At 41.9% G+C, this 27,117-nt stretch overlaps 1 protein-coding gene across 6 annotated transcripts in view; it reads right to left on the minus strand.

Annotated features, from left to right (window-relative positions):
- arhgef1b (Rho guanine nucleotide exchange factor (GEF) 1b) overlaps positions 1–25,029 on the minus strand; it is a 37,422-nt gene extending 12,393 nt beyond the window's left edge. For 2 of the 6 annotated variants that reach the window (XM_041943465.1, XM_041943459.1), the window contains exons 1-12: positions 24,934–25,029; positions 14,489–14,642; positions 9,561–9,647; positions 9,353–9,466; positions 7,602–7,700; positions 5,927–5,969; positions 5,698–5,803; positions 4,428–4,568; positions 1,832–1,861; positions 827–938; positions 579–654; positions 400–429 (exon numbers count right to left, since the gene is read on the minus strand). In XM_041943465.1, the coding sequence (XP_041799399.1) occupies positions 400–429; positions 579–654; positions 827–938; positions 1,832–1,861; positions 4,428–4,568; positions 5,698–5,803; positions 5,927–5,969; positions 7,602–7,700; positions 9,353–9,466; positions 9,561–9,647; positions 14,489–14,515 (865 nt within the window). In that variant the 5' untranslated portion in view covers positions 14,516–14,642; positions 24,934–25,029. The remainder of the gene's footprint in view (positions 1–399; positions 430–578; positions 655–826; positions 939–1,831; positions 1,862–4,427; positions 4,569–5,697; positions 5,804–5,926; positions 5,970–7,601; positions 7,701–9,352; positions 9,467–9,560; positions 9,648–14,488; positions 14,643–24,933) is intronic. The other 4 variants (XM_041943461.1, XM_041943462.1, XM_041943463.1 and 1 more) reach the window with 4 other exon arrangements.
- Between the last annotated feature and the right edge of the window lie 2,088 nt (positions 25,030–27,117).

Genomic DNA, 27,117 nt, shown 5'->3' on the forward strand with positions numbered 1-27,117 from the left:
GGGGAAGAGTGTGACAAGTTTAACGGAGCTGAACGATGGACAAGGCAGGCGCAGAAATACATGCACTTCAACCAGTGAAAATGGGACAGGGACGTTGTGAGACAGACAAACAGACAGGATGAGTACAGTGCAGTGAGGGCCTCTGTAGTAAATGAGAGGATTAGTTTGGTGCAAGAGAACACCTGCAACCCTGCAGACCAGATACATGTGCATTGTGTGAGGGTCTGGTGATTACAAAATACATAGTGACACTACAGTAACACAACCACCCTCAAACACAGAATCAACTAAATGATCAGTTTGATTTTGGGCATGCACACATGCTTATGGGTTGATTAGTAAGGATGTGACCGTTCTACAGATAAGAGGGTGGGGGTGGGAACTCTGGACGACTAGTACCTTCAGCCTCCGTTTTAGGTTTGACCTCAGCTGTAACAGGAAAGAAGGGCAGGACATGTTCTCACATCTAGACCATTCATTGACATCAATATTTAAAGATATTACACATAGTTTTTTTAAATGTCACTATAATACACAATCATATTTTTATCCTACGTATTTCAATAGCAGACACCTACTGTTGCCTGCAATCCAGCTGGGGATGCCAGGAAACACCCCTCTGGGCTTGCCCTTTGTGGATTCATCCTTCTTATTCTGGAAAGAAGTAAGAAATAAGTTCAAATTAAAAAGATGTCAAACGGCTGCAAAAACACACACAAAAAAAAAACCTTAAGAACTTTATTGAGAGCAGTGCAGTACATTTACTGATCTGTGTGCTTACTGATTGACTGGACAGGGATGTTCTACATAGGTAAGGGTAGCTTACCTTTACTAGTTGCCTCCTGAAGAAGCCCCCTCTGGACTTCTTACTGTCAACTGCTCTGGTTTTAACCCCAAGGTGCTTCATGTAGAAGGCCACCGCTGAAAAGATGGATTGGCTACAGAAGAAGTTCGAACAAGGTATTAATTAATAACATGGTAATGGTAATGCTGGAACATTTCTTTATACTGCAGATGCATCTGTCCTATATATATTATATGTATATAAAACTAAAGGCTGCAGTAAAGCATAAGTTTTGTGTATTTGCATAGTCTCTAGTGTTCATCAGTGATGTGCAAATGAGGAGAGAGAGTCAGGATGAAAATGAGGATGTAAAGATGCAGGAAGCTGGGTGGAGGGAGGTGGAGAGTTAATGTCCAGAAAGGGAGGAGGAGGAGTTGAAAAGAGAAAGGAGGAGAGAAAAAATATGACACAAAAAGACAAAGGAGGAGTTGAGAGAAATACGAGGAGTTGGAAAAAAAAAGACTAAGGGAGGAGCCTCTGGGGATGTGCACACAACAAAAGTGCAAGTGTCTCACATCACCAGTCAGCACACAGCTATACTGAGCAAGCTGTCTGAATACACTGACTGCAACATAAAGAGCTTTAATAGCAAAGGGACAGAACTGTTGAAAAAAGAGCATAAAAAAACATGTGCATGACAGAGTTGAATAATTTATTGTATGTGCAACACATGTACCAAGACATAGAACGTTTAAAAACGCAACTCAGTCACTTTACAGATACACAGTGGCATTTTTTAAACAAAGGACAAAGATATGTACTAGTAGAAAGGCCTTTTTCTATGGAAAAGTCAATTGATAAAATGTTCTGATGAGTATTTGGTACTGTTGAGCCAGTTTGCAAAGATCTTGTGGTTTGACCACACCCAGGCTTGGTAAAAGCATGCAGATCAAATGAGCTCCATGTGCACGAATGCCTACTCAAACACAACTGTCATGCAAATATCTTTATTTTACTTTATTTATAAAAAAACAAAAAAACACTCACCATTTTTCCTCGTCCGAGACAATTGTAGGTCTGAAAGAAAAGAGGCAGGTGTCAGTGATGTTACTGTCGCAAAGAGACAAAAGCGAAGCGCACTTACTCATCTTGCAGCATCAGGCTCACCTCTTCCTTTTAAGTAGCATTTTTCCTTTCTCTTGCTCGACTGATTATTAAGTGTGTTTTGGGCCGGTGGAATCTGAAGCGACTAAGCTTTTCCTGATCCAACTCAAAGCTGACTGCTGTGTTATTGTGTTCAGAGCAGAAGCTATTGAACATATTCTAAAATTTGAAAAAAAGGTAGAAAAACAAAACAAAAAAAGAGATCAAAAAAGTAAAAGATGCATGAAAAGCTGCACCTGTGCGCACTCTAACAGCAAATTTAAAAGAAGCTTTCACTCTTGAGGCTCTGCAAAAAAGCCAAATTATTGTCCTCAGACTGTTTAAAACTTTATCTGCTCCGGTTTATCTCTGTAGTAAGCTGTCTGCAAAGTCAGAAATGCTCCAGCACAGCGGAAACGTCTATTTAACCCTGTTTTTGTCTGATGCAACACGCAGGCAAGACTGTGGAAATTGGATACTCATGTTTTGCTATGAACATAAAGGGTGGGAGGGGTTTCCCCGGGATTCCCCTGCATAATCCAATCAAATGGTCCGGTTGTCTAAGTCTAATTCAGCAGAGAGACCAATGAGAAACAGCTGGGGGGAGGTCATCATGCCGTGGTCAAATCGGGGGGGGGGGCGTTGGATGAGGGTGACTGGGTGCAAGAGTGTGGGAGAACGTAAGAGTGAGGGGAATAGAGAGCTGATTGTTGGCAGGAATGAATAGAGTGAAACTGAATGAATAGTTTGTGCATTGGAGACAGAGATCCAACTGTGTGATAGTAAGTCAAAAGAAGAATCATCATCTCTTTGATACAGACTGCTTTGCAGGCTGCTTGCATCTCTTCCACTGACAGTATCCACAGGACGAGTGCATCTCCTTTCATTTCTGCTGCTCTTTTTTTTTTTTCTCTCTCTTCTGACAAGATGAAGTTAGGCAGTCTTCTGCCCTCTCCCTGGCCTCCTATCTCTGTCTGTCCGACTCACTTCTTGTAGAGGATAACACATTGTTGTTGGCCACGGGGTCAAGGATAGATTAACTTTCCCCCAGATCTCTTGCTTTCTTTCTTTAACCGTGTCCAGGGCAGGAGCTATCCAGCACTGATAACCCTCTGGCCCTTTCTCCCCCCCGCCCCCTCCGACCACCATCATCCCTCCTCCGGCTGGCAAGATGCCAGAGGAGAGCCTTCCTGCCAGCGTGGCACTGCTGACTCCATCTTTTCCTCTCTGCCTCTTCATTTCCTTCTTGCTCTATTGTGCTCCCTTCCAATCACTGCTCCCTCTCCAGATCTCGAGTCCAGTGATCTTGATTTTCTCCATCTTCTTCTGCATTTGTCTCTGTGTGCTTTGCATTAGATTAGTTTTGTGCCCAGCTAATGTTGAATAGACTCCACTATGGAGCTTTATAGAGAGAGCAGTGCCAGTTTTAGAGGGAACAGATCCAAAACAGCTGCTTTTCCAATTCATCTGTCAGACCAATTATCTTCTCAGCTTAAAGCGTCGAGCAGCAGGTAATAGAGAGGAGACTGAAGCATCTTCCCCACTGTCCAATTACTATCTGAAAGTTTTCTTTGAATGATATCTTCATGACACTGCGTGTGTTTGTTTTTTCTGTGTGAAAACAGCATTTTTTCATCATCTAATCTGATGATTTCCACAGTTTCTCAGATGTGGAGGAAATGCACACAGGAAGGCACAAAGGGGACTTTTAGTTCAAAGTTTAGTTCCTCTGGCAAGTCAAATTTAAACCACTTGGTCATTGCACGTGGGAACAGAACAAAGACCCTTATTTGCTACAGCCAACCAACAGTGACATAAAACGCCTTGATTTAAACAGCTGAATGTATTATCAGCTTTCTACAAACACAATCTTTAGCTTCAAATGACCGTTAGCAAAATAGGCATCCAAAATGCTCGCAGCTGACCTCTCGCCTTTTGTAGGCTGCAGACACTTTTGACTTTTGACTTTTGACGGAAGTTTTTTTAAGTGATCAAACAGCCAGCCGCCTGACAATGTCTATGCCATGTCTCTGCCATAATAAAGTCAGATTTGGCCCATTTCTAGCAGAAAAAAAGACATAATTAAGAAAAAGTCACATAAATCACATAAAGGGCTGTTTATGTTGTTCAATTTATTGTGAGGTAAAATGCTCTTTTGACATTGAGCACAGCATGCAGGACGACATGCAGGAAGTCAGTCAATTAAGGGAACCTGGGAACCTAGCACCATTTTACTTAACAACATAATAGAAGACATATTACAATACAATGGCTGTTTGCTTTTGGCTTGTGGCCCACCACTAACTCTGAGCACCCCTGGTCTATGACGAAAATTAGTTTGACTTATACCTCAGGAACCGTGCGCACCCATGATAACCCCTTGCTATTCTGTAGCAGGTAGACAATGATACTGGCAGGGTCTATGACCACTCTTCCTGGTGGCAACATCTGAACAGTTCTGGTGTTATAAGAAGCAGTGGAAACAGAGAGAAATGCTCACTGTGTCTCAGACATCTTGTCCAGCAGGTTCTCAGCTACAGACTTCTCTTTCATCTCCATCGGGATGCGGTCGGTGGGATAGTGGCTCTCCACGTCGATGAGCTCAGCCTCGTTGGGGGTCATGCCCATCATCCTCTTTTGCCTGTGCAAGACAAAGCAGAGGGAGACAGGAGTTTGGCAAGGTTAATATTGAAAACAAAGGATTGACACAGTATGGTGATGAACGTGTTCCCGATTCCGTGAGCAGACTCATAATGTAGATGAAGAGGGCTGCTCTGTGCATTACAGTGCCTAAAATATGGCTATTAGTAATGGTTCCAAGAGAGTGGCCGCTGAACACAAACCTTTATAATTAATCAAACAAAGGAATTGTCATTATTCGGTCCACGATGTCCACATTTGCTTAATTTGTGCCCTCTTAGGGTTGATTTACTGAAAACATTGCCCCTGCTTCTTGGCAGCCCACTCTCAAATTTCAGATCAGGTCATTTTCCTGTGCATCTAAATCAAAACCAGCCCATCTAAAAGTTCTTTTGTTCAATTTAATAAAACTAAGCATAAGCATCACAGACAAAATAACCTTTTCTTGTGGTCATACTCCTGATATTCACAGCAAAAGTCTTCGAGCAAAGATAAGTGTACATATGGCTTTAATGGTGAAGGAGCCATAGCAATATTAGGGTAGGGTAGTTAGACTTTAACACAAGTTGTCTAATTCTGCATTTGGGCATTATTTGCACACAGTAAACATGTTAGGTGAGAACCTTCCGAGGCTGAAATTGAACTGTCTAATGCCTTTTAATGTTGAGATTATAGAGAAATGATGGTTAGATGTCAAATACGAACACTAAAACACTATTTTCATCTTGACTTGAATGAAGCAAAATGCTGCCTTCAAGGTAGGAAACCAATCTAAAAACTAGTGCAAAATGCTGAATTGTAAGATTGACTGAACACAAGTTGTAGTTAACAGGTCAATGCATGTAAACAATTGACTCAGTGGTCATTTAAATTGTGCTGAGAAACCATAAATTATTGGTTCATTACTCTGGTTTTCTGATTTCCTCTCGAACACAACTCAAGTGTGATTTTTGACACTAATTAAAAATGAGCTTCTCACTTGTTTGCTACCTGATTTCACTGAACATCTTTGTTAAACCTCAGAAACACTTACTGAGATAAAAAAAAAAAAAAAGTGGATTGGCAAAATAAATACTTCAATAAAGATTATGCTTGACTGGCTGAGTAGAGCTCAGAATGGGGATCCTCACCTGAAATCTTCCAGCTGCTTGGCCACTTCAGCAGCCTGCACGACCTGAACCTCCTGAGCATAACGCCTTTGGGTCTCCTCAGGGAGCAGATCTGGACGGGTTCGGTCTTTGGGAAGGAGGGCAGGAGAAGTGAGTGACACAGGGAAGAATACATGATTTGGGGCTGAGGTATGTGGCAAAGAATATATAATGACATTTTGATAAATACACCACAGGAAAGATAACTTACCCAATTCATAGGCTATACTAGGTGGTATTGACACTCTGAGAATCTAAATTGTGGAGCAAAAGACAAAACAGATTCAGAGTATGAAATAAAATATTATATTTACAGGAAATATAAGGTGTAAAGCATCTGAACTGTTTCAGTGAGGTATTGATTCAACTGTATGGTCAATTGAGGGCTGCAGTTTCTGCTGCTGATGATGTGTATTGCATGAAATTGACAAGTGTCCACCCCATTCAAATCAATGAGTGTAGGCTAAATAGTTCAAAAGATTCTCAGATTCCAGCCTCCAAAATGACTTTTCTAAAACATGAGCTGCATCAGATTTATCTGGTGTACCTAATAAACTGGCTGAGTGTACAAGGATAATTGTTTCTTTGTTATGTGTTGACCCAAGAAAACAACGTTGTCTCAGTAGAGAATAATCCAAATGAAGTGTGCAGTAGCTACACATCACCACAAGGGGTCATTTAAACATTAGAAATAAAAAAAAAACAACCAAAGGGGAAAAATAACACATATTCCAAATGGGGAGATAGAAAGCTCTGTCACTGACCACAAATAACCACATAAGCCAACTTTGGGGGTTAAAAGGAAAAAAAAAAGATAAGCCAAAAGAGGATGAGTCCTCCGAAAAGGGCTTTCCCACGATCCTGACAGGAAGCAGCGGGATCAGACAGACAGCCAGAAAGCCAGGGAGCAAGTGACAGACATGCACAGTGCATGAGCTGTGGGGAGGAAATGGAACAGAGAAGAGACAGAGGCCAGGTGTGCAGGGAGGAAAAGGACCGACCGAAATCAAAGGATGCCACACAGAGATTAGACAGAGCCGACAAACATCTGCGCATAGACTACAGCTGCACAGTGCATCAAATTCCTCAATACAATACAATGAGAAAGATATCATATCTATATTGCAAAGGCAATGCTTTTTTTATTGATTTTTATATATGACCAACTGACACAACTCTCTAAAGCTAAGAATCACATATAAAACACCAAGAGAGAGCAACCATGGAGAGTCTAAAGGGAGATTTAATCCTATAGTCTATCATTATAGGACTATTGGAAGTGTTTCAAACCACCATGCAAACATAAATTTGATCATTCAAGTCATTTAGCATCTGCAGCATCTGCTACAATAATCATAATAAGGTACTGAGTCCAAACAGTGCAATGGAGGCCTTCGCAGATCCAGAAAGTTGCACCCGGCCTGAAAAAAAGAGCCCTGACTTTCTTCACCAAACCTAAAATGGACATTAAAAACAAAACACAAGAGCTGAAAGAGCACTGAGTCCAAACACACCAAAGGAAAATGGATCTGTGCTTCCTTGAAGAAAAAGTGATTACTGCATATCGCTTGCTCAGTAATAACGTTCATAATAACTTGGGCTAGATAAGTTGCATAAGAATAATAAAACTGCATGTGCCTGCATGTTATCAGTGAGACGTCCCTCCCTCTCTGTCTGCTTCTTGGTTTCGTTTGCACACATCTCACACTACATTCATTTCATTTCCTGACAGCATCATTACTCTGATTGTACCTTAAGTTTACAATAAATTCAATTTGTTCAAACTTTATTTGTGTGTTTGTGACAATCTCATTATTTAAGTCCGTCTGCACACACTGGCACAAAGACAGTATCTTACAGGAAATGTGATGCAGTCTGCTACTTACTGCACTCTTGTCCAAGAAAGTGTTGTAGAACTCCACAAATTGCTTCTTGGTCTCTTTGGCACTGAGGTTCCTGAAGAGGTCAGCATGGAGGTAACACAGCTGAGAGAGAAGAGGCAGACAGAGGATCAGTGAGCGCTGCAAGGTTTTCAATAGCATCTAATGTCATGCATGCTGTATAAATGTAATGCAAAGCTTCTGTGCCATTCTGTGCACAATTAACTATTTGATATCACTATTAAAAAGGTCACATACGCGTTTGATACTTCCAAGTCAAAGTGCTAATGTAAAATGAGCTCTGGGCTGGGCTGTTCATCACTCAGACTAATTGGGTATTTTAGCCATAATCATGCACACACCTCAATCTCACTAATTCATTGAACACTGTAGCCACTGTCATCTATGTGGGATAGTGGGCACACACCACTGATTCAACAGCAACAACGCTGTACGCTACATTTCTGGTGTTCTGACCTCTATTCTCTGCATGGACCTCCATGAGATAAATGAGTAATAAAGGAGAGGGGGTGAGGAAGAAAGGGAGGATGAGTGTGGCAGGTGTAACAGTACCTGGGTGGGTCACGGTGTCTGCATGCACAACAAAGGGGAAAGGACAGGCATGCTTTGTATCAGCACTGACACTCATGCAGTCAGACACGCACATAAAAGCTACAGCTGCACCAAACGCCTTGGGATGTTGTCATGATTTGGCTTTCACGATAAAATAATATGTGTTAATCAGTGAGTGTATTTAAAGATGGATGACATGACAGCTCCTCAAAAGTGACGCCAAATCTTCTGTAGGTATAGGTCACACACCTTGCCCCCTCCATGTTAGCAATGTTAGCAAATGGGACATGTATGGGTGGGACTTTGGTACAGCGACACTGCCTGAAAATGACATCACCAGCGCTAGATGGCGGCGTCTGTTTCTGGGATATTTTTGTACAGTGGGAAGAAGTGGACACATGTTGTCCATCATAATTTACAGTGATTGATTGCAATAATGACTCTTTGTGTTTAGAGCTGCATCTCTTTCCTATCAAATCAAGCACTCTCTATTTAGCTATCTGTATGATCATTTGTTTGGGGGAAGATGTGATTATCTCTGTGTCTCAAACCTGGTTGGCTGCAGGGGACATTCTGTCACTGAACAGAAACCTGCAGTGTAACATTAACCACTTGCTCTACTTTTACATGCTTTAGTTTAAATGGCTAAACTAGGACTTCTTTCTCTTCGCACCTGAATGTGGAGCTGCCACACGTCCCAGTATAAACTCTTATTAACACCCAGGTTGTGATGATAAACGGAATTTTCCATTATGTTCAAGTGCAATACAACTAGATTATATAACTAAAGTTGGATGGACAATCGTCAACAATGAAATAATTAAGATTTCAATCCTATGCAAATTATTTTATCATTATTTTAGTCACCATTCAGTCATAATTAACACACCTCCACATGGAGGAGGTGTCCAGGTGGACTCGTGGTTAAGATGACCCCACACTTTAAGTTAGGTTATATTTCAGCAGTATTGCACAAACACACACACACTCTCACTTGTTGACACACACTGCAACGCTGCGTCTGCAGAGACTTTGTGGTGAAAGCGACCTCGAAGCATAAAAAGACACTTCGCCTGCAGACGGCTGTCTTGATTAAAATAGACGCGTGTCTGTTCCATCAGACTAGTCTGAGATGGACGACTGAAAAACGTTCAGTGTTGCAATATAGGAGTTGTAGTTCTCACCAGGGGAGCAGGGTCAAACTGCAGAATGACATGTTGCATGAAGACCAGCAGGTGGGTCGGCCGATCCTTCAACTGGTTGACACTGTTGAAGTGTTTGGACTGCTCATCCCACACCTGAGAGAGAGAGGAAGACAAGTGAAATCAGAGAGAGAAACGAGGGCAACAAAGCTGAGAGGCGATGATAAAATTACATTCAGCTGCCACTCACTTCATTCAGATCATTCTCGAAATCCTCATCCTCAGCCCCGATTATGCTCATGGCTGGGTTAGAGAACTGAGCCCCAAACACGCCCTGCTATGGAGAGAGGGGGAAGAAAACAAGACAATTAGCAAACATTACATGCTACACTTTGAACCAGTAGGCTACCTCTCTGACATCCTGAGCCCCCGCTGGGCAACGGCAGACATAAAGCCAGATTAGAGTTTGGACACTGTGAACTTTCCAAGTGCAAAATAACATCAAGCAGAAAGAAAACATCCCTGCAATCCCACCTCTGAGAGCGAGAGAGAGACAGAGACAGAGAGAGAGAGAGAGACAGGCCCGGTGTGCCATATGGTCCTTTGAAGTAAGTACAATCCCATTTATATTGGCCAAGCAAGGCAGAGAAATATAAAGACACAAGTAAAGCAAAATACAGATGCTTTGCATTTTTTCCACTGACTTTGCTACATTTTATTAACATGACAACGAAACTAGTGACAAAGCATGCAATATTTACAATATTTACATGTGTTTAGCAGAGATTATTCTCTCTTGAAATAAGTTGTGAGGCTATTGGGAAGGGGACACTAATAACAATGATAATGAATTGATAATGAAGCAATTAAAAAGCTTTGAACTAAACTAATGCTGAAGTCCTCTTCCCCCAGGCCACACTAAAACATTTAGTTTAGGCGTTGAGATCAGGGGGGAATAATTCAGTGTTTAAAAGGCATTGGAAAACAGCATTTTTGATTTGAGCTTACTCTGAAGTTTGGCCAAATTTTGTCTCTGGAAACAGTTTTTCAGACTAATGTTGGGCTCAGGAAAACACTCCTCTGGCTGCCATGGCAGAAACCCCTCCAGGTTTAAAAATGTAACTAATCTGAGATTAAAGGTTTATGCCAATGCTTGCCTTTGAAATCCATGAATGGGGAAAAAACGCATCAGAACGGGTGACCAATTTGACCCCACCCTTTACACCCCACACCACTTCCGCTGCACACATACACACCCAAAACACACAAACAACACATAGGTCATGTACTGTATTCAGTCCTCTGAAGGCTGCAGACCCAGAGACGCTACCAGGGAACACCCAAACACACACACACATCAAAAAACCCCACCAGCTACACTGTACAACATTTAGCATTGTCCACTGTGAGGTTAGTACAGAGGGCAGAGGGTACATACAGAGCCAAAGAGGTGTAAATATGAGTCAAAGGAAAAAGTGTGTCCATTAGCAGGAAGAACAGCCTTGAGGAACTGCTGGTAAGCAGTGTTTTTGAAGGTTTCATCAGGAGTTATGTTTTCTAAAGAAACTACAACAAACTTTAATTGTGTTGGCTTTGGCGGCCCCTGTGGTCAAACGTGGTAGTGTTTCGACTGCCTCCTGTTGAAAAGATCTCAATCTGCTAGCATATGCGTTTGTTTTGGAGGAGCGTGAAGCAAGAAGTAACTTTTTTTTTACACTAATTTCTTTTTTATACTGATACTTACTATGTAAGATTTATAATATGATATAATGTTAATATGACAATAGTGAAATAATGTATGCAAGCCTACAACGAACGATTTGGTCCCTTTAGTGCTCGGTAATAGTAATTTTGTTGAGGAAGCTGAAGTTATCAACATTCAACATATTACACACCTGTCCAGGAGGAAGTGGGCCAATTCACAATCAGTTATTAATTCTTTCCAACCCTGCTATCCTCCCCATCTGTTGAGTTACCAACTGACACTGACTTCAGTCAATTCTTTGATGTATCAGGGACAGGGGTTTTACCTGGGAAAATGTAAACATTGGCTCTTCTGGGCTGCTGTAGATCGATTCACCTGATTTTGCAGGGAATCAGACACAGTGACAGGCATTTTATGCTTTTATTCTCTCTGTTGTTGTATTCTTTTATCTTGTGAAGCACTTTGTGTTGCATTTTAAATGGATGAAAAGTGCTATATAAATAAAGTTTGATTGATTGATTGATTAAGAATAACTAACAGCAAATCTTCTCTCTGTTGGTTTACTTTCCTTATGTATGTAAAGTAGAGGCATCAGTATTAAACTGAGACTTTGGTTTCATGACTCCTTTTGTATGCATGCAGGGATTGAATGACAGTACCTGAGGGTCATGACTCAGTATAGGGCTGGGCGACATGACGAAACAAACCTTCATGTAACCTGAGACACTTGAGCAGTGTCCTCTCTCTGAATCTATCCCAGAGTCAAGGCTAAGGACCAGGGGTGAGTCCTTTTCATCCCAAAAATCTGGAATGATCCACCAAAAAAGCCAAAAAAAAAGCCTTCCTCTGCTTTTTCTTCTAGCACTGATTTTAGTTAACTCCATCCATTATTATTTCAATCTTTATCACTTTTATTATTTATACACACCAAAAAAATGATTGTCAGGTGTCAGACATTTTGCAATACAATTTATACAATTAAAGGGAATCCTTTAATATATATTGGATTTATTGGATATTAGATTCATGGGAATTGTTCTGTCAACCTGACAAAATAACTTGATTTGTCAGATATTTGAATTATTCGACTGGGCAAAAATAAATAAATAAATAAATAAAAATTGTGGACATTTTAATTTGTAAAAGTAGTGTCTTAAGTGAGTTTAATGATTGATTTTATTTAGCAGTATATTTTTATATATGTAATATTGTGACACAAAATCAGAAAATTGCATTTACTGCAATCACTAACCCTTTGTCAGTAGACGTGTTTCCTCCAATAACTATTGAAAACTGTATAAATAAAAGAAATGATAAAAATAAATGATCCAATAAGAAATTAAAAATTATTCTTACTGGATATGCAGAATGAACACTGGACTTTTTAAATAAATTTGAACACAACTGCGGTCAAGCAAATTAAAGTGCGTTCATATAAATGTTTGTTTTGTCACTGATCGTGCCTGATTACACAAGGGAATGTGTAGTAAAGGCAGATTGTCCCTGTGTTGTTAAATAGGAAGTGAAAAATCACTTAGTGGGTAGAGTTTATAAAGAAATGCGGCTGTGTACACAACCACGATTTGATTCCCGGCCTGAATACAGCGGGTGTGTACAGTGGCGGGCAGGAGGATCGATAAACGCTTTGAGGTCAAGGTGAGTTCTTGTACAGAGAGAAATAGAAAGACAAGCAGAGCTGTTAGTCAGGGAGAGGAGGAGAGTGAAACTTGCAGACAGAGAGAGAATGTGTTCATTCATGGTCATTTCCAGTGGGCTGCGGGTTGAGAAAGGCCAGTGTTGGAGCAACATGCGTAGGAGGGGTTAGCCAAACAGAGAGACACGGGCCTGGACGCAGGACACTCATAGACTTAACACACACACAGACACAAACACACCCCTCCGCTTTTTCCTCACAAACACACCCAGCCACCGAGTACCTAACCGAAACCGCCAACACCACCTTACCCACACAAACACAAAGTTATGTCACCATGACAACCAACTATAACTGACCAATGCTGCAAAAGCAGATCAAGCCATTTCCTGGTGGAAGGACGAAATGCTGCACTGTTGCACCTCAAGTGAAGATATTTAATAGTACACTGTCTTGCACAGCATGCAGACTTAATGACTGGTGCGTAGGGACAACAACCGTTAGCTGAGGCGCACCAGACGATTCAGTCAGGACGCAGGACCACGCACTTAAATTTAACGATTGCAGAGTGCCGATTCCAGGGACTTGGTTAGACTTGGACTTCATTGTGGTTTATTTTTTGGATTGACCGATCGATTCATTGAGTAATTGCTGCAATTCTAAAAGCAAATTTCTGTTTCCATCTCAGTTTAACTGTCAAACTTCCATTCCGATATAAAAGCAGAAGATGCTTGTAAAACCTTGTAAAAACATTGCTGCTACTATGTTGTGCCAGTGATGACAGCGTTTCAGCCTCCTCATTACAGGAGATGCTGAAGCCAGTCCCTTGTTATTGTTATGTCTTGGTTGATATCTGACTCACTGTAATGCATGTTCATACCCTGAGAGATAAATTGGAGCGGTCAGGGGGGAAGCTAATTGTGGTTACTCAGAGGGAAGCAGGGAAGGTCAACTCTGCTCTGCATTTAAAGAGCACAGGAGGGGCAGCAGTGGGCGCCTCCTCTGCTCCAGAAGGAGCCAAGTGGTACATTCCAACATATGGCACAGTTCAGACAACAGATGGAGACAGTCTGTGAGCTCCAACAGTAACCAGACCCTCTTCCTTTCACCTCCATGATAGCCGGCATGAGCTCCAAGCTGTGAGGGCCCTCCCTGGCTGATACAGACGTTGCTGAGGGGCAAAGAAAAGACCAGAAGAATACGGTCTTTGAACAGAGCGTCCCAGAAGTGCAGAGATCAGCTCCGGTGCTCCTGAGAGTCGGCAGCTGCCCCCCACCCTCCCATCACATTCCAGTACTAACTAAGTGTCAGGTGGCATCAATCCAATGATAGCCATCAAGCGTACGTGCCTTTGTGTGTGTGTGTGTGTGTGTGTGTGTGTGTGTGTGTGTGTGTGGGTTAAGACTGAGCACGTATGTGGGAGGGGGCCATTCCTATGTGATTGTGGGGAACTGCCAGCGAACGTGTGTGTATGTGTATGCGTGTGTGTTATATGACAACTGGTCTTTACAACGGCATTCCTCTCCATCTCCGGGCCGACCAGGCCACGTTCTAATACTGTACATAAGCAAAAGAAAAAAGCGGCACCTGTTTCGTGAGACTTCTGGAACATATAGGTGCAGTAGTAGGAACAGTTTAGCATTTCATATTTCCACCAGGTCACTCAGAGGTTACGCAGCAGCCTAATAATAACTGAGGCACCGTTAAATCAGGTCTGATGCAAACCCCACGTCAATCGTGAAACCATTAAAACAATAATCGCTTTTAGTGAAATCCCCTTCTGGCCAAGAAGAGTGGACGAGTCAAACTGTGACCTCACCCCGAAGTGGGCATCTTCAGCGTCCATACTGGAACTGGTGAGGCCCACACCTGTCAATGAGTGACTGTCAGAGGGCGGCGAGATGAGTTTAGCCGACCAGGATCAGGTCAGATGATGCAGTGCTTATTAATGCAGGTGCTCCTGAGATGCATCACTGTGGGCACCACAAAGCGTTATGAGTGCATCAACATGGTGTTTTTCAGAACCAGCAAGAGAGTTTATCATGATGTTGATCGGTCAACAGTGATTTATCTTATTCTTGCAAACCAGCTGCATTCTGTGTTTTTATTGTCTTCTTCATTTGGTAAAAACACAAATCTTTAACCCCACAGCTGAGGATGACACAAAGCATGTCACTGACATTGACATTGAGTGGCATCCAAAACAGAGTCAGAGTCATTGCACGCACGTAGATCAAAAGCACAGCACAGTCACATGACAATGTTAGTTTTAACAGTTTTCCTCACAATAAGGATCCTTACGCACAGTATCATGGTCTGAGCTGAGCTTCAGTGGACTGAATGAAGAATAAGAGCCAAGAGTCCACACTGATGATTTATATACAAGACAGGTCAATTCATGCTGAAGAAAAGCCAACATGCTACTGATGTTTATGGTGTAAATGAAAAGATCCCTTCTTGGCATGTTTTAAGATATATAACAATAATGATAATACTTTACTGAAATGTTCATTCTTCACATGTGTTGCAGTGATGTACAGGTGTACTCCAGCACACTGTGACATCACTGATGGGTGTGGCTACAGGTGCAGCAGAGCACACCCATCAAGGACTACGTTCACATGCACAAAATATTCCACTTTTTGCCCTTATTATGAAAAAAAGACAATTATCATAAGCTGTTTACATGGCTACTGAAAATGAATATTCCACTAATATTCCTGTTCACATGCAGCCGTGCATATTCATAAGTTACATAATGACATTAATAATGACATGACTTTGTTCAACTTTGTTGACATCTGTTCAACCAACTCCTTGAAAAAGTTGCATGCATCCAAAAAGCTGCTGATATCCAAGCCTTTCATTGTGTTTCTCCTTCCGACCAGAAATGTGTGCCTTGGAAAGCATAAGGTCTTGCACATACACAGCGACAGGGTGCAAAATTCAAAAGACTCCCTGTTAATGGAGTAAAACAATGCCTGAAGCCAGTGTAAAGTGATTCTGCTGTTGATCACATGTAGACAACCGAATGAGAACTACCAACCGATCCAAGCAGGGAAAAAACATAAATCAGTTAAGGTACCAGCTGGTGAGGGGACACTATCATACATATCATACATATCTCTCTGTACTGAAAAGACTAAAATTAGAGCTTCCCTCCTTCACAATTACTAGATGCACCTGGCCAGAGAACCTATTGTATAAGTATAGGTCACTGTTCTCTTCTTACACTCAGCCACAATAGGCTGTGTCCTGCCCTCCATATGCTATGAGGGCAGTGTCCAAAAATAGCCCAGCAGCTAATGGCCATAGCTTGCTGTGTTTGTGCTGCAGTTTATCTGGCTCTCTCATCAGGCCGCAGCCTCATTAGCAGGGACTGGGGGATTCCTACCAGCACCGCTGCTCTTCCAGCGGCTGCTCCCTAAAGCGCCTGAGCAAAGAAGAGGAAGAAGAAAAAAAAAAAAGCTGGAGGAGTGGAAGGTGGCAAATGGAGAGGCACACAGACAGGAAGTGGGTGTAATTTCCTCAGGAAGCTATCAGAGCCATTTTTTGTATGATCAGATAAAAACAAGAGAGAGAGAAAGAGAAAGCGAGGCAGTGAGATGGAGAGAAAGACAGCAGAGTGAGAAAAGGTGAAAAAAATAAAAAATAAATAAGGCCCACAAAACTGCATTAAAGAAAGCTTCTGTGCCACTCGGCTCCAAGTTCACACAGGAACCAGAAAAGGAAGTAAAGCGCACAGCATGAACGAAACCCCAGTGATGAACAAATGAGGAACAAAGCGTTCATGAGAGAAGAGTGTGAAGAGGAAAGGGTGGCCTAAACTGCAGGCTTTACAGGCACAATCTGCAAACATTAGCATTTTTAATGGATTTTTAAGAGGCCACCAAGATGACTGTTTGACAGTACGATGGCTTTGAGACAGATACACCACGACAAAGAGAAGTGAAATAAAAATGGGATCCTCGAGAGCGTGAAAAGTGTGCTCATGCTTGTATCTCAACAATTTTTCAGTTTTCTGGCTTTTACAGAACCTACAAAAGTTTCAACACCAGGAAATTTAGTATTTTTTTTTGTTGTACTTGCACTGACCCCAAGGCCTTTATTGCCTTCATACGCATCTAGGACTTACAAGGAGTGGTAAACATGACTGTGGCTGCAAACACTAACCTATATGAACCCTATAGACTAAACAGAGGGGGAAAAAAAGGCAAGGCGCCTTGTGAGGAGAGAGGAGGAGGAGGAGGAGGAGGAGAGGGAACGTGGAGATGGAATTAAAAGAGGGGACACGCCGCAGCAGGAAATGAAGAACAAGGCAGCAACAGTGGAAAGAAAGAAATAACAGGCAATGGAAACTGAAGTGTGAGAAACTCTGGAAAGTCTAACAAGCACAGGAGCATCCATAAACTGTGTTTGAGCAGAGACCCACACCTGAAACAACCATGACCAAATGGTTCGTTCCAGAGTGAGTTAGCAGTGAAAACAGTGCAAACATGCTCTGTACTCAGAGCCAGGTGTCTGTGTATTAAACTGTAAAATGTACACGGCACAACTGTAACAAGTGGAGGAAGTATTTTACAAACTCTCCATATGTCTTGTGCACAGAACAATCTTAATTTGTAAAGTAACTAAAGCTGTCAGAAAAATGTGATGGAGTAAAAACTACAATATTTTCCTCCCAGAAGTAGAAGTAGAAAGTAGCAAGTAAAATTTGTACTTCAGTCCTTCTGTAAATGTACTTCATTACATTCCACAATCAAATTTTGTATATGCTTGAGTGCAAATATACAAATCTAACAAAACTAATGAGTTAACTCCCATATTAATACATTCGTCTGACTGCACTGCTCACTAATTGTTCGGATTTGTGACCTAAAAATTGAGATCACAGCGAGAAGAGGCAGAAAAATGGCGTCTTTGACACCTAAAGTACAGCTCAGGTGCCACAGGGAGCACGACTGAGCCTGTGGATACAGTTGTATAATGTGGCTCGGGATGCAGCTTTCTAAAACCTGACAAAACAACCCTAATGACGTCATCAGGATTATGATGGATTGGGCTTGAGATTTAAAAATTTTAACAAGAAGCATGCGCTACCAGCTGGGGAAAAACGTGGGCATTTACCAGAGATAGAGGGTCTGATGAAAGACAGTAGAGATGCATTATGGTAAGTATGTGACCCATGCGTTCGGCTTAAAGTCAGGACATCTCAACCCCCGCTGCTTCGATTTTGATCGCCGCTCTGTCTTTCACAACCCCCCCAACTTGCTGAAAGTGCAGTAAAAAAAGCTGGATAAAAGGTATTACTGCTTAGCAGATTAGCCTAACGCGCAACACAAGCATTTTAAATTATTCTACAAACATAGAGTTGATTAAAAGATAAGGCCGTTATCAATTCACAGAGATAAGACGTTTCAAGATAGCGAGACTGAATGTCTGCATGTTAGTTCACCAAGGCCAACAGAACAGAGGTCTGAGCATTACAGAGGCCAAAGTGATCCCAGAGATCTCGTCACCGCGCTGACAGTAAGCAAACAACAGAGGAGAGGGTGCACCGCGAGATACTGGAGATAGTGCAGCACAGCAGAGTGTACAAAGGAAGTGACATCAGTGTGTGTGAGAGGCAGAGGCTCGTCTGCGGTGAAACATGCTCTCTCAAACATCTTTTTTCCTTCTCTGTTTGAATACCACATACTTTTCCGTTTTCTTCTACCGTCCCTTCCCTCTCATGTACCTCTCTGCACCTTGTGTTTCGTTTTCCTCTCTTTCCGTCGTAACCTCCTTCGTCTCCTCCACCTTCGGCCTAAAATAAAGCGGCCCCTTGTGCGATCGCTCCAAGACAGCCAGTGCATTCATGGCCGGCAGACAAGGGCCAATTATGTAATTTAACGACCATTACGTAGTGGCTAAAATAAGATTATGGCCAATGGTGCAGGGAAAACACAGGCAGGTCTTTTCATTGCTTCACTGGATCCTACCTTACATGTTGTTCTCAGCTATAAGTCCAAAGCAATCATATTGTTGAATCCCTCTACGTTTCACAAGTGCAAAAGGACTTTTTGCACCACTGCTGCATCTCTGCTGAGAGTTTTACTGCAACAACTTTTTCTTGATTTGATTTTATTTGGCTACAATCATTGCAGAGAATTACTGACCTTCTCTTCATGATTTCAGATGAGTAGACATTGCTCTCAGAGGTTTTTAATGATGCTAAACAATAGCCCCCCCCTCCTCCCCAGCACAGCGTTTTGAGGATGATGTTAAACAAGGCATCCCAAATAGGCTGCCGCTGAACCTCCTCCCTTCTTCGTGCACACGGCCTCGCATATCCGCCGAGGCTTAACGCAACCTCCCTTCGTTTTCTCCCGTTTCTCCTCAGAGCCAAAGTACACTTCACTCTCCTGCTCCAACAAAGTGCCACCCCCACCCAAACGCACCCCCTCCATCCTCTCTTTTTTTTCTCACTCTCCCCCTGTCCCCATATAGAGGTCACTGGCTCCATGGAAACAGTTGATAGGCCGGGGCCAATCGACTGGCATGGATTGGCAGTCCACAGTGAACCTCCAGCTTAGCCTAACTGCTTCCATGTGTATGTGTTTGTGTGTGTGTGTGTGTGTTCGTGTGCGTGCACATGGAGCAGTAATTGCTGAGGCCAAACACAGAAACCTCTGACTTTGTGACAGAAACCTCTCGTCATCCATTCACATGTCTGTTGTTATGTGTATTTACCGTTAGTTTGCTGATTTTAAGACCATACCAAAGAAAGCAGCAACAACAAGCTGATGCTGACTATGTTTAGAGGGAATTTTAGTTTGCCCAGAGTCCAGAATCAAAGTCTCCCAGGCCAAAAATGCCTCTGTACTTGTGCAAAAGCACACCTAGGTTCATGCTAGCCTCATGCCAACAGTGTGCAATCCAGACATGCAGCATTCTTCTCTCTCTCTCTCTTTCAGGATTGGCCGCCTATTCAGGCATCAAGGGATAATTCAATCTTTATCTCTAATGATCATAATTAAACTTTGACCTCAAAGGTGATACCTATGATGAAATAATGACTCCAACTTTGGTTAGCAAACACTCAAGATAAGGCAAACAATAGAGCTGAGAATTTCAATATTTGAGAGTCTACAGCCAAAATATTGATAACACAAGTTTCCACCGTTTTAGCATCAGAATCGTCTTTTTGGTTGAGCATTTTCTTCTTCCTTGTCAAAACATAAACTCGCTTTGTTCTAACTTTCGTTCAATTTTCAAAATTGCAGTCCTCAGCCCCAGCTGACTCACATGACATCACTCGAGGCAGTTTTTTCAGATGTCGCGCAGCTCCCTCTGGACAAAAAGTCTTAATACAACTCGTTTTCACAAATGCAGGAATAATTCCCAAGACCTGCAAAGAAGCTGAAGCCTGAAAAGTAAATAATATTAAGCGTGGTTCCACAATGTTCTGGTGGATTCTAACTAATCATTAATTAAAACAATGGCTAGCTGCAGCCCGAGTACACTCATCAGCATCAGACAACAACTGCTTTAAAAATAGGCTCCATCTATCAAGAAAGGTATCCGAATTATTTTTGGTATGTCATACTGACATTACGCATTGCGTGCTAGTACACTTCACAAGGAAGATTTCAATACCAGCCCACAGTATTAAAACAATGCAAGAGAGGAGAGATGGCTGTAGATGCTGTGCCAAAATAACCGCTCTGTTTTCTACATGCACAGATCAACAACGCTATTCATTCATCCATCCTAAATAAGAGATGCCTGACAACAGTGGTTCTTCTTGAGGTTTCCCCCTTTTGTTCCCTGTTAAAACATTTTTTTTGTTGTTGTCGTCTGAATCAGAAGTCTAAGGATAGAGGGTGGTGTGAATTGTACGGATTACATAGACCCAAAATTTGTGATTTTGGGCTGCATGAATAAAATTGACTTCACATGTAAGTCGAAGTAAAATGTGCTTCTTTTCTTCAATAATCATGTTAGGGCAGCAAATAATGGCACTTTTTTGGGGTGTTTTCTTGTTTGGTTTGAAGAATGTCAGAAAGTTATGAAAATTATAATTTCCCAGAGCCCAAACAAACATTTTTACATTTTCAAACTGGTCAGCACCCACGGACAGTGAATTTACTATCATATAACAGAGAAAAACATCAAATCTTCACAATTACAAAGTTGGAGCCGGCAAATTTGGGCTATTTCTGCTTGAAAGATGAATTGATAATCCATAAAGAAAGCACATACGCTTAAGAAAAATGTACTAACAAATCAAGACTAGTAAAACAGCATCTGCACCAAGAGAAGAGAAGAAGAGAAATCAACATTATTCAGAACGACAAGAGAAATTCTGAGTTATTGTATAATTAGAAAAGCGTCATTATCAATGCATCCATCGTGTATTACAAAATACATGATTCCCTTTTGTTTGTCAAGGCCTGAGTGCTAACACACAGACAGCTCACTGTCTGTACACACTCACTGAGACTGAAGGACCTTTCACCCCACCATGCCCTCATCTTTCACTCGTCAAGAGTAAACATCATATATGAAGTCTACTCTCGCTTTTTCCAGCCCGACCCTCGAATGAAAGAGCTCATTCTGTGCCCCCCCCCCCTCGCCGTCACATCAGCTTTCCAGCCATCTCTCTGACTCACACTTGTACAGACGGATGTAACTCTTTCCATTTTCTACCTTCTTTCAGAGTGCGAGAGCAAGCTGCAGCAGCCCAGGTTACACTTGGACAAAATGCTCCTTATCATCAAGCGTGAGAGCACGTAGACGCTCACACTGAGATTCATTTTGGGGTCATTCAATTGTGGGTGGGGCTCTCACACGCGCACACACTTTGATCACGTATACTGCAAGTTGCGAGCCCTGTCTTGCTTGTGTGTGAAGCAGGCCTGAAAGACAGCGGAGAGATGACAGAGATCGGCAGTGTGTGCGCCTCTGTGAGCTCTTTAACCTAAAAACCATCATCCTGTGAATGAGCTGATAGGGTATGACTTGTAATTTAGCTTTACAATAAGTGCCAGGAAACTAACCGATGAAAATAATAACCAATGTTTTGTCTGCATTGAAAAAAAACTTTGTCAGCTCAGACAAGCGAAACAACAAGTCAGTACAGGTGAGTGTTGTGGGTTTCTGTTTGGCTGGAAGAGCGCCTTGCAGCCTGAGCCATATTATGTTACATTCATAAAGGGGTATTCCACTAACTGTGCACAAGTAGGTTAGTTTACTCCAGATGGAATATACTATGCTACACTAGATGGTACATTAATGTCAAGTCTGCACATCCAATTTTGTCCATTTGTCAATATTTTGCACATTCGATCCTCTTCATTTTAAACACTAACTCATGTATTCTAACTCATCTATATTTCACATACTCTCGGTGTAAATTTCATTTTATGACTCTTGACTCTCTTAGTTTGTATATTTTGACTGTTATGCACCCACGACACGATGGCAAATTCCTTGTACTGCATGTGAAAACATACTTAGCAATAAACCAGTTTCTGATTCTGATACTCTGCCTGTGAAAACAGATGAAAAATGTCTTCTGTGGCTCTGAATAATATAATATAATAATATAATAATATAATATAATAGGTTTGACCAACAGGACGTTTTACAGTCAATGTCAGCTGGGATTGGCTCCAAACCCCCTGTGACCCTGCAAAGGATGAGCAGTGAACAATATGTCAAATGAATCCTTCTGCAATGATTTTGGCAGATGTTGCAATAAGAATCACGATTTAAGAGGGAATAGCAAAACAAAGCATCATTATATCTGTCTTTGAAATCCACTATCAGTGGACCTCTAATCAGGACCCTGAAACTGAAGCAGCTACATGGGACTCAGCCTTCATTCATCTCATTATTTACATCTATGCTTTTCTTAGTAAAAAAGGCCTATTCCTGTCTGGTTTAGGATTGTTTTGTATTTTTGTCTTGTGTCTTCAGAGTATTCTCTGAAAATTCAATTAAGGAAACATTTATATGTGAAATAACCAGATGGGAATGTGAGTTTGTAGCTAATCCAGCTAATAATTGGGTAAATACCGGACAAATCAGGGTATCCTGTCGCACTGATGCAAAAATTATGCTAACTGAAATCCTGCGCATGCACATAACAGTAACTGCAGAAACACTCAGATACATCCTACAGTGTGTCACCTTGCTCAATGCTGAGATTAGCTGTGGTTTCAAATAAAGTTGTGTTGCAGGCGCAGTGGAGCATAACCACCATCCTGCGCACACACACACAAACACACACATCACACACTTTTGTAACTTCACCCCACCTCAACCACTGCACTCATTCAGGAGGAATCAGTAGATTTCTGACCCGCGGAGAGAAGAAGAGCAGCCCAGTGAGCTCTGTCTCTCATTATCTGCTGTCTGTGCGTCAATCTAACAGCAGCCAGAGAAGAATACTTGTGTTTCGTTTGAAGTCCCAGCCTGGCTACAGTAAATTATTAGCTTGCCGGCAACACAGCTCCAGGCCCTTAGGACACCCCCTGGCTGTTCAACTGTGGGTGCCATTACCTGTCATTCCAGTTGTTGGGTATCTCTCATACAGGCTAACAACAACTGTTAGGCCTCGCTGTAGCCCGATCTGAGGTTATCTACCTACCCTCTGAGAGACAGTGGATGTGGGTGAGTTTACGTAGGCCTCTGACAATAGAGAGAGTGAGAGGCAGGGAGGGAGAGAGAGAGAGAGCGGCACAGCAACTCAGATTATAGCCAACATTCCTTTAAAAGGAAGAGAAGGTAGCCTTTGGGCTCCAGACAAGCCTGCACTTGTAAAATGTGGAGAGAGAGAGATGACAAGTGCAGTGCTCCCTTAGTCTAGCAGAGCGTAACAGGAAGTGGCAGGGCCTGCTTCACATGGGGCCTCTGGGGTGCAGCGGCTGGCTGGGGAACCACGTCACAGTCTCCAAAACCGCCAGCTGCAACGCCCTAAACGCACGCATGGCACCGTCTAATGATCAGAAAGCCTAATGGTAATCATCATGCGCCGGAGCAATGAGTTTGCTTGGACTAACGCTCACCTTAGAGGAGTGCAAGTCACTGAAGCACAACTAAGACAAACTGGCCTGGCAAGTTGTCTAAAAAAAAATGTCGCCCTTTTGAGGAGAGATTAATGGAAGCATAACCGGCAAGCACAACCGTGCAACACTGATCCATCCTCCTCTCTGTAGTTGATGACTGGTGAGATTTTGAAGCTGCACAACATGTACAGTAATTGCAGTTTCCTGCGAGCACAGGAAGACCTCGTCCATGCTGATCAGGCATTGTCCTGCACTTCACAAGGCAAAAACATCATGGGTAATCAATTATATGCAGACACTAATTACTGAACAGTGTCTGCACTGAAACCCCCACTCTATATGGGCTGGTCAGATGAGTGAGTGGTATAGGAAGAGGGGAGGGGGGTGGAGAGAAAACTGGGAGGGACTCGTGTCATACTGTGCAGCAGGTTTGTAGCCCCCTTTACTGCTGTACAAAAACAATGCTGACAATTAAATAAGAGGAAAACAAAAAGCTTGATCCGGCACTGATTATCAAAGTCAAAGCGAGTACTTAACTGAGGAGAGAAAAGCAAATACAAGGCAATTAAAGAAGAAAAACACACATATTCTACAGCTATTTTCCTTATGAGAAACAAGCACAGTGCTCCTGTGATAAATGTCAGAGGATAAGAAGAAGAAGATAAGAATGCATAAAATTTCACAAGGTCACCAGCTATAAAACTCCCCACTGACTACAAATGACACAGCACAACTCTCTTTGAGAACATCAAGGTGATTTGTACTTTGGGATCTGACCCAAAACGAGACTGGTCGTAAAATCCCAGATGGCTTTGCGAGAAAATACACACGGTCCAACTGTGCTACCTGAAGTTGTTCAAAGGCAGAAGACTGCAACTTCCGCGCGTCTGACACCCACCTAAACTTTCCTGAGTCGAGTCATGTTTGTGCCAGTGGTGCATTCATTAACAAAACTGCTAAACAAACCCGCTATCAGCTCATTTTCTTGTTTTCAAAGCGGAGAGGGCGCGATACGCAGCGCAGCCAGCCGAGCACAGCGCTTCCGAACGGGGCTCAAACCGTCTGCTGCTCGGGCTCCGGGAGGGGGGACAAGCCATTTCTCTCGCTAAAACAAACATCTACGAACACTTCAAACTGGACCGTACAGAGCCACGAAAAGTTCAAGCGCTTTGTAATGTTCGTCAGCATAATGTGGAGATAATATACTCACCCGTGGAAACAGAGAAAACGACAGTCGAAGCGTCTCTTAGGTTTCCTCTCCGAAAGTTGTCGTGTGTCAGTGGGGGGGAAAAAAACATTGTACGCGGAAGTACACATCCAAAAAAAAAAAAAGAAAAAAACAGAAAAAATAGAAAAAAAGCACAGGTTCGACCAAACGGTAGGAAAATACAGATTTAATGTTTTAAAATGATGTGTCCGATAGCACATGTGTGTTTTACGGCTCGACTGTCAATTAAAAATGTAAAAAAAGAGAATGTTTAAACGGCTTGTTTCCGCACTGTGTTACACAGTAACCCGTCCCCGCCGACTGTGTTCTCCAGTGTTTAATAAGCGTGACGTTTCACGGTTTTTACAGTTTTATTTTGTACAAACGACAGATTAATCTTTATGAAATATTTTGTCAAGACGATATATCACGTGCTGTGCGTGTTATCTGCATTTCACACAACAATGCTGCTCTCAATGTTTAATATTTTACTAATTCCCTGATAATTGGCCAATTCTCTACATTAACTACATAAAACCTGACCTCTCTGTTATCATCAATATAAATGTCTGAGACTTATGCAACAAAAGGGAAAATGTTTTTTTCCCCTCCCTAAATTAGTCTCTTATTTGTTTCCAAATAAGCACACACTTGGCATAAATTATTCCACTTTAAGGTATTTTTCCACAGCTGACCTGGTATAATATCCAGTCTATATCTGCGCATAAGTAAATCGCACTGTGAGGCCAGTCTGAGCAGATGACAAGTGTTTAAGCACCATAGAAAATATTTGTTTGTAGTAAAATCAAAGCAGCTGTTTGCAGAGTTGATCGCTCAAGTCAAACTTTGCTTCCTGCTCGGTCACCGTTTGCCTCGCTTCTATAATAACCTCCCTGCGCCACCTTGTGGAAGAGCAAAGACATGACACTGCCCCTTCTCCTGGTGTAGTTTTACAATTGTAGCTGTACCATTAATATGACCAATTCCTATTCTACATGTCTGTTTAGTTAAGGTTTTAATAGCTCAGTTGAACGGAATAAAATTTGTGGTTTAAAGTTCATTTTTGATTTTGAAACAGATGACAAAATAATCTCACCTCAAGGTCAGTTTAATGTCACATCAGTTTTTATGCAGTTGTACATGTTTGTTCTCGTCCACATTGGCTTGAAGTAAAGTCTGTTTGGAGCTTGTGTCCATTCTTTAGGTTTTGCATTACAGTTTGATGCAGTACTGTACAATTTGTTCTATTATATCCTTTCAACCCAGACACTTCGTCAGGACTCCAATCTTCGATAATTTTGAGATTGGTGACAAAGTGCTTGCAGATGACAGGAATGGCAAAGAAAAGGGTACTGCACTGTGTGTGCAGTTGCTGGCACATTCTATCCTTAACTTGAACTATGGCAGAGCTATTATAAACAATCGAACAGAGTTTGCATCAGTCAGTATTGAAATGGTAAGGTTGTAAGGTTGAAACAGTCACGAGGTTGTTTTATGCTGGCTGTGTCCTTTATGTTCAATGTTTTAACAGCAGAAAAGGCTTTTTTTTTTTTTTTTTTTTTTTTTTTGGAGGTGAGTTGCACAGGTTTTGAGGGATTTGTTCGTCACTCAGGTTATGACCAACCAAACCTTTGTAGATGTTGTTTCATACGTTGGATATGCATTCAAACCAAGCGTTTCCCAATTAGCGGTGAGGTTTGCAGAAAAACTCTTTCGTATCTGCAGTTATCAGCACCTGTGTGGAATGAGCTGCTATTGCTACCATTAATAGAAACCAACGCATCAGTCTATAATAAATTCTAGTAGTGATAAGGCCAGAAAATAAGTCCAACAGTGTTGGAGCAGTCAGTGTTTAAATCATTGGTATTGTGACGATGATGACGTATGAAATACACTATGTGTGTGTGTGTGTGTATGTGTGTGTGTGTGCATGTATTCACCAGAAGTGAAAGTAAAACAGGAAAACAATAACTTTAACACACTAAATTAGGAGTAAATTGTAAAAACAACGTCATTAGCATTAGAGTCTACCGTGTATATTATTTTCTTATCATTCTCTCATTATTAAATTATTGCCTTCATTAATTGAACTAAGTGAAGACAAGTTTTAAAAGAAATCGGTAACAGTTTGCTTGGATTAAATCAAACTTCGCAATTTTAATTCTTAATTTCTTCACAACGCAGCTC

Source organism: Chelmon rostratus, chromosome 8, assembly GCF_017976325.1.
Source record: "Chelmon rostratus isolate fCheRos1 chromosome 8, fCheRos1.pri, whole genome shotgun sequence".
NCBI classification, from domain to species: Eukaryota; Metazoa; Chordata; class Actinopteri; order Chaetodontiformes; family Chaetodontidae; genus Chelmon; species Chelmon rostratus.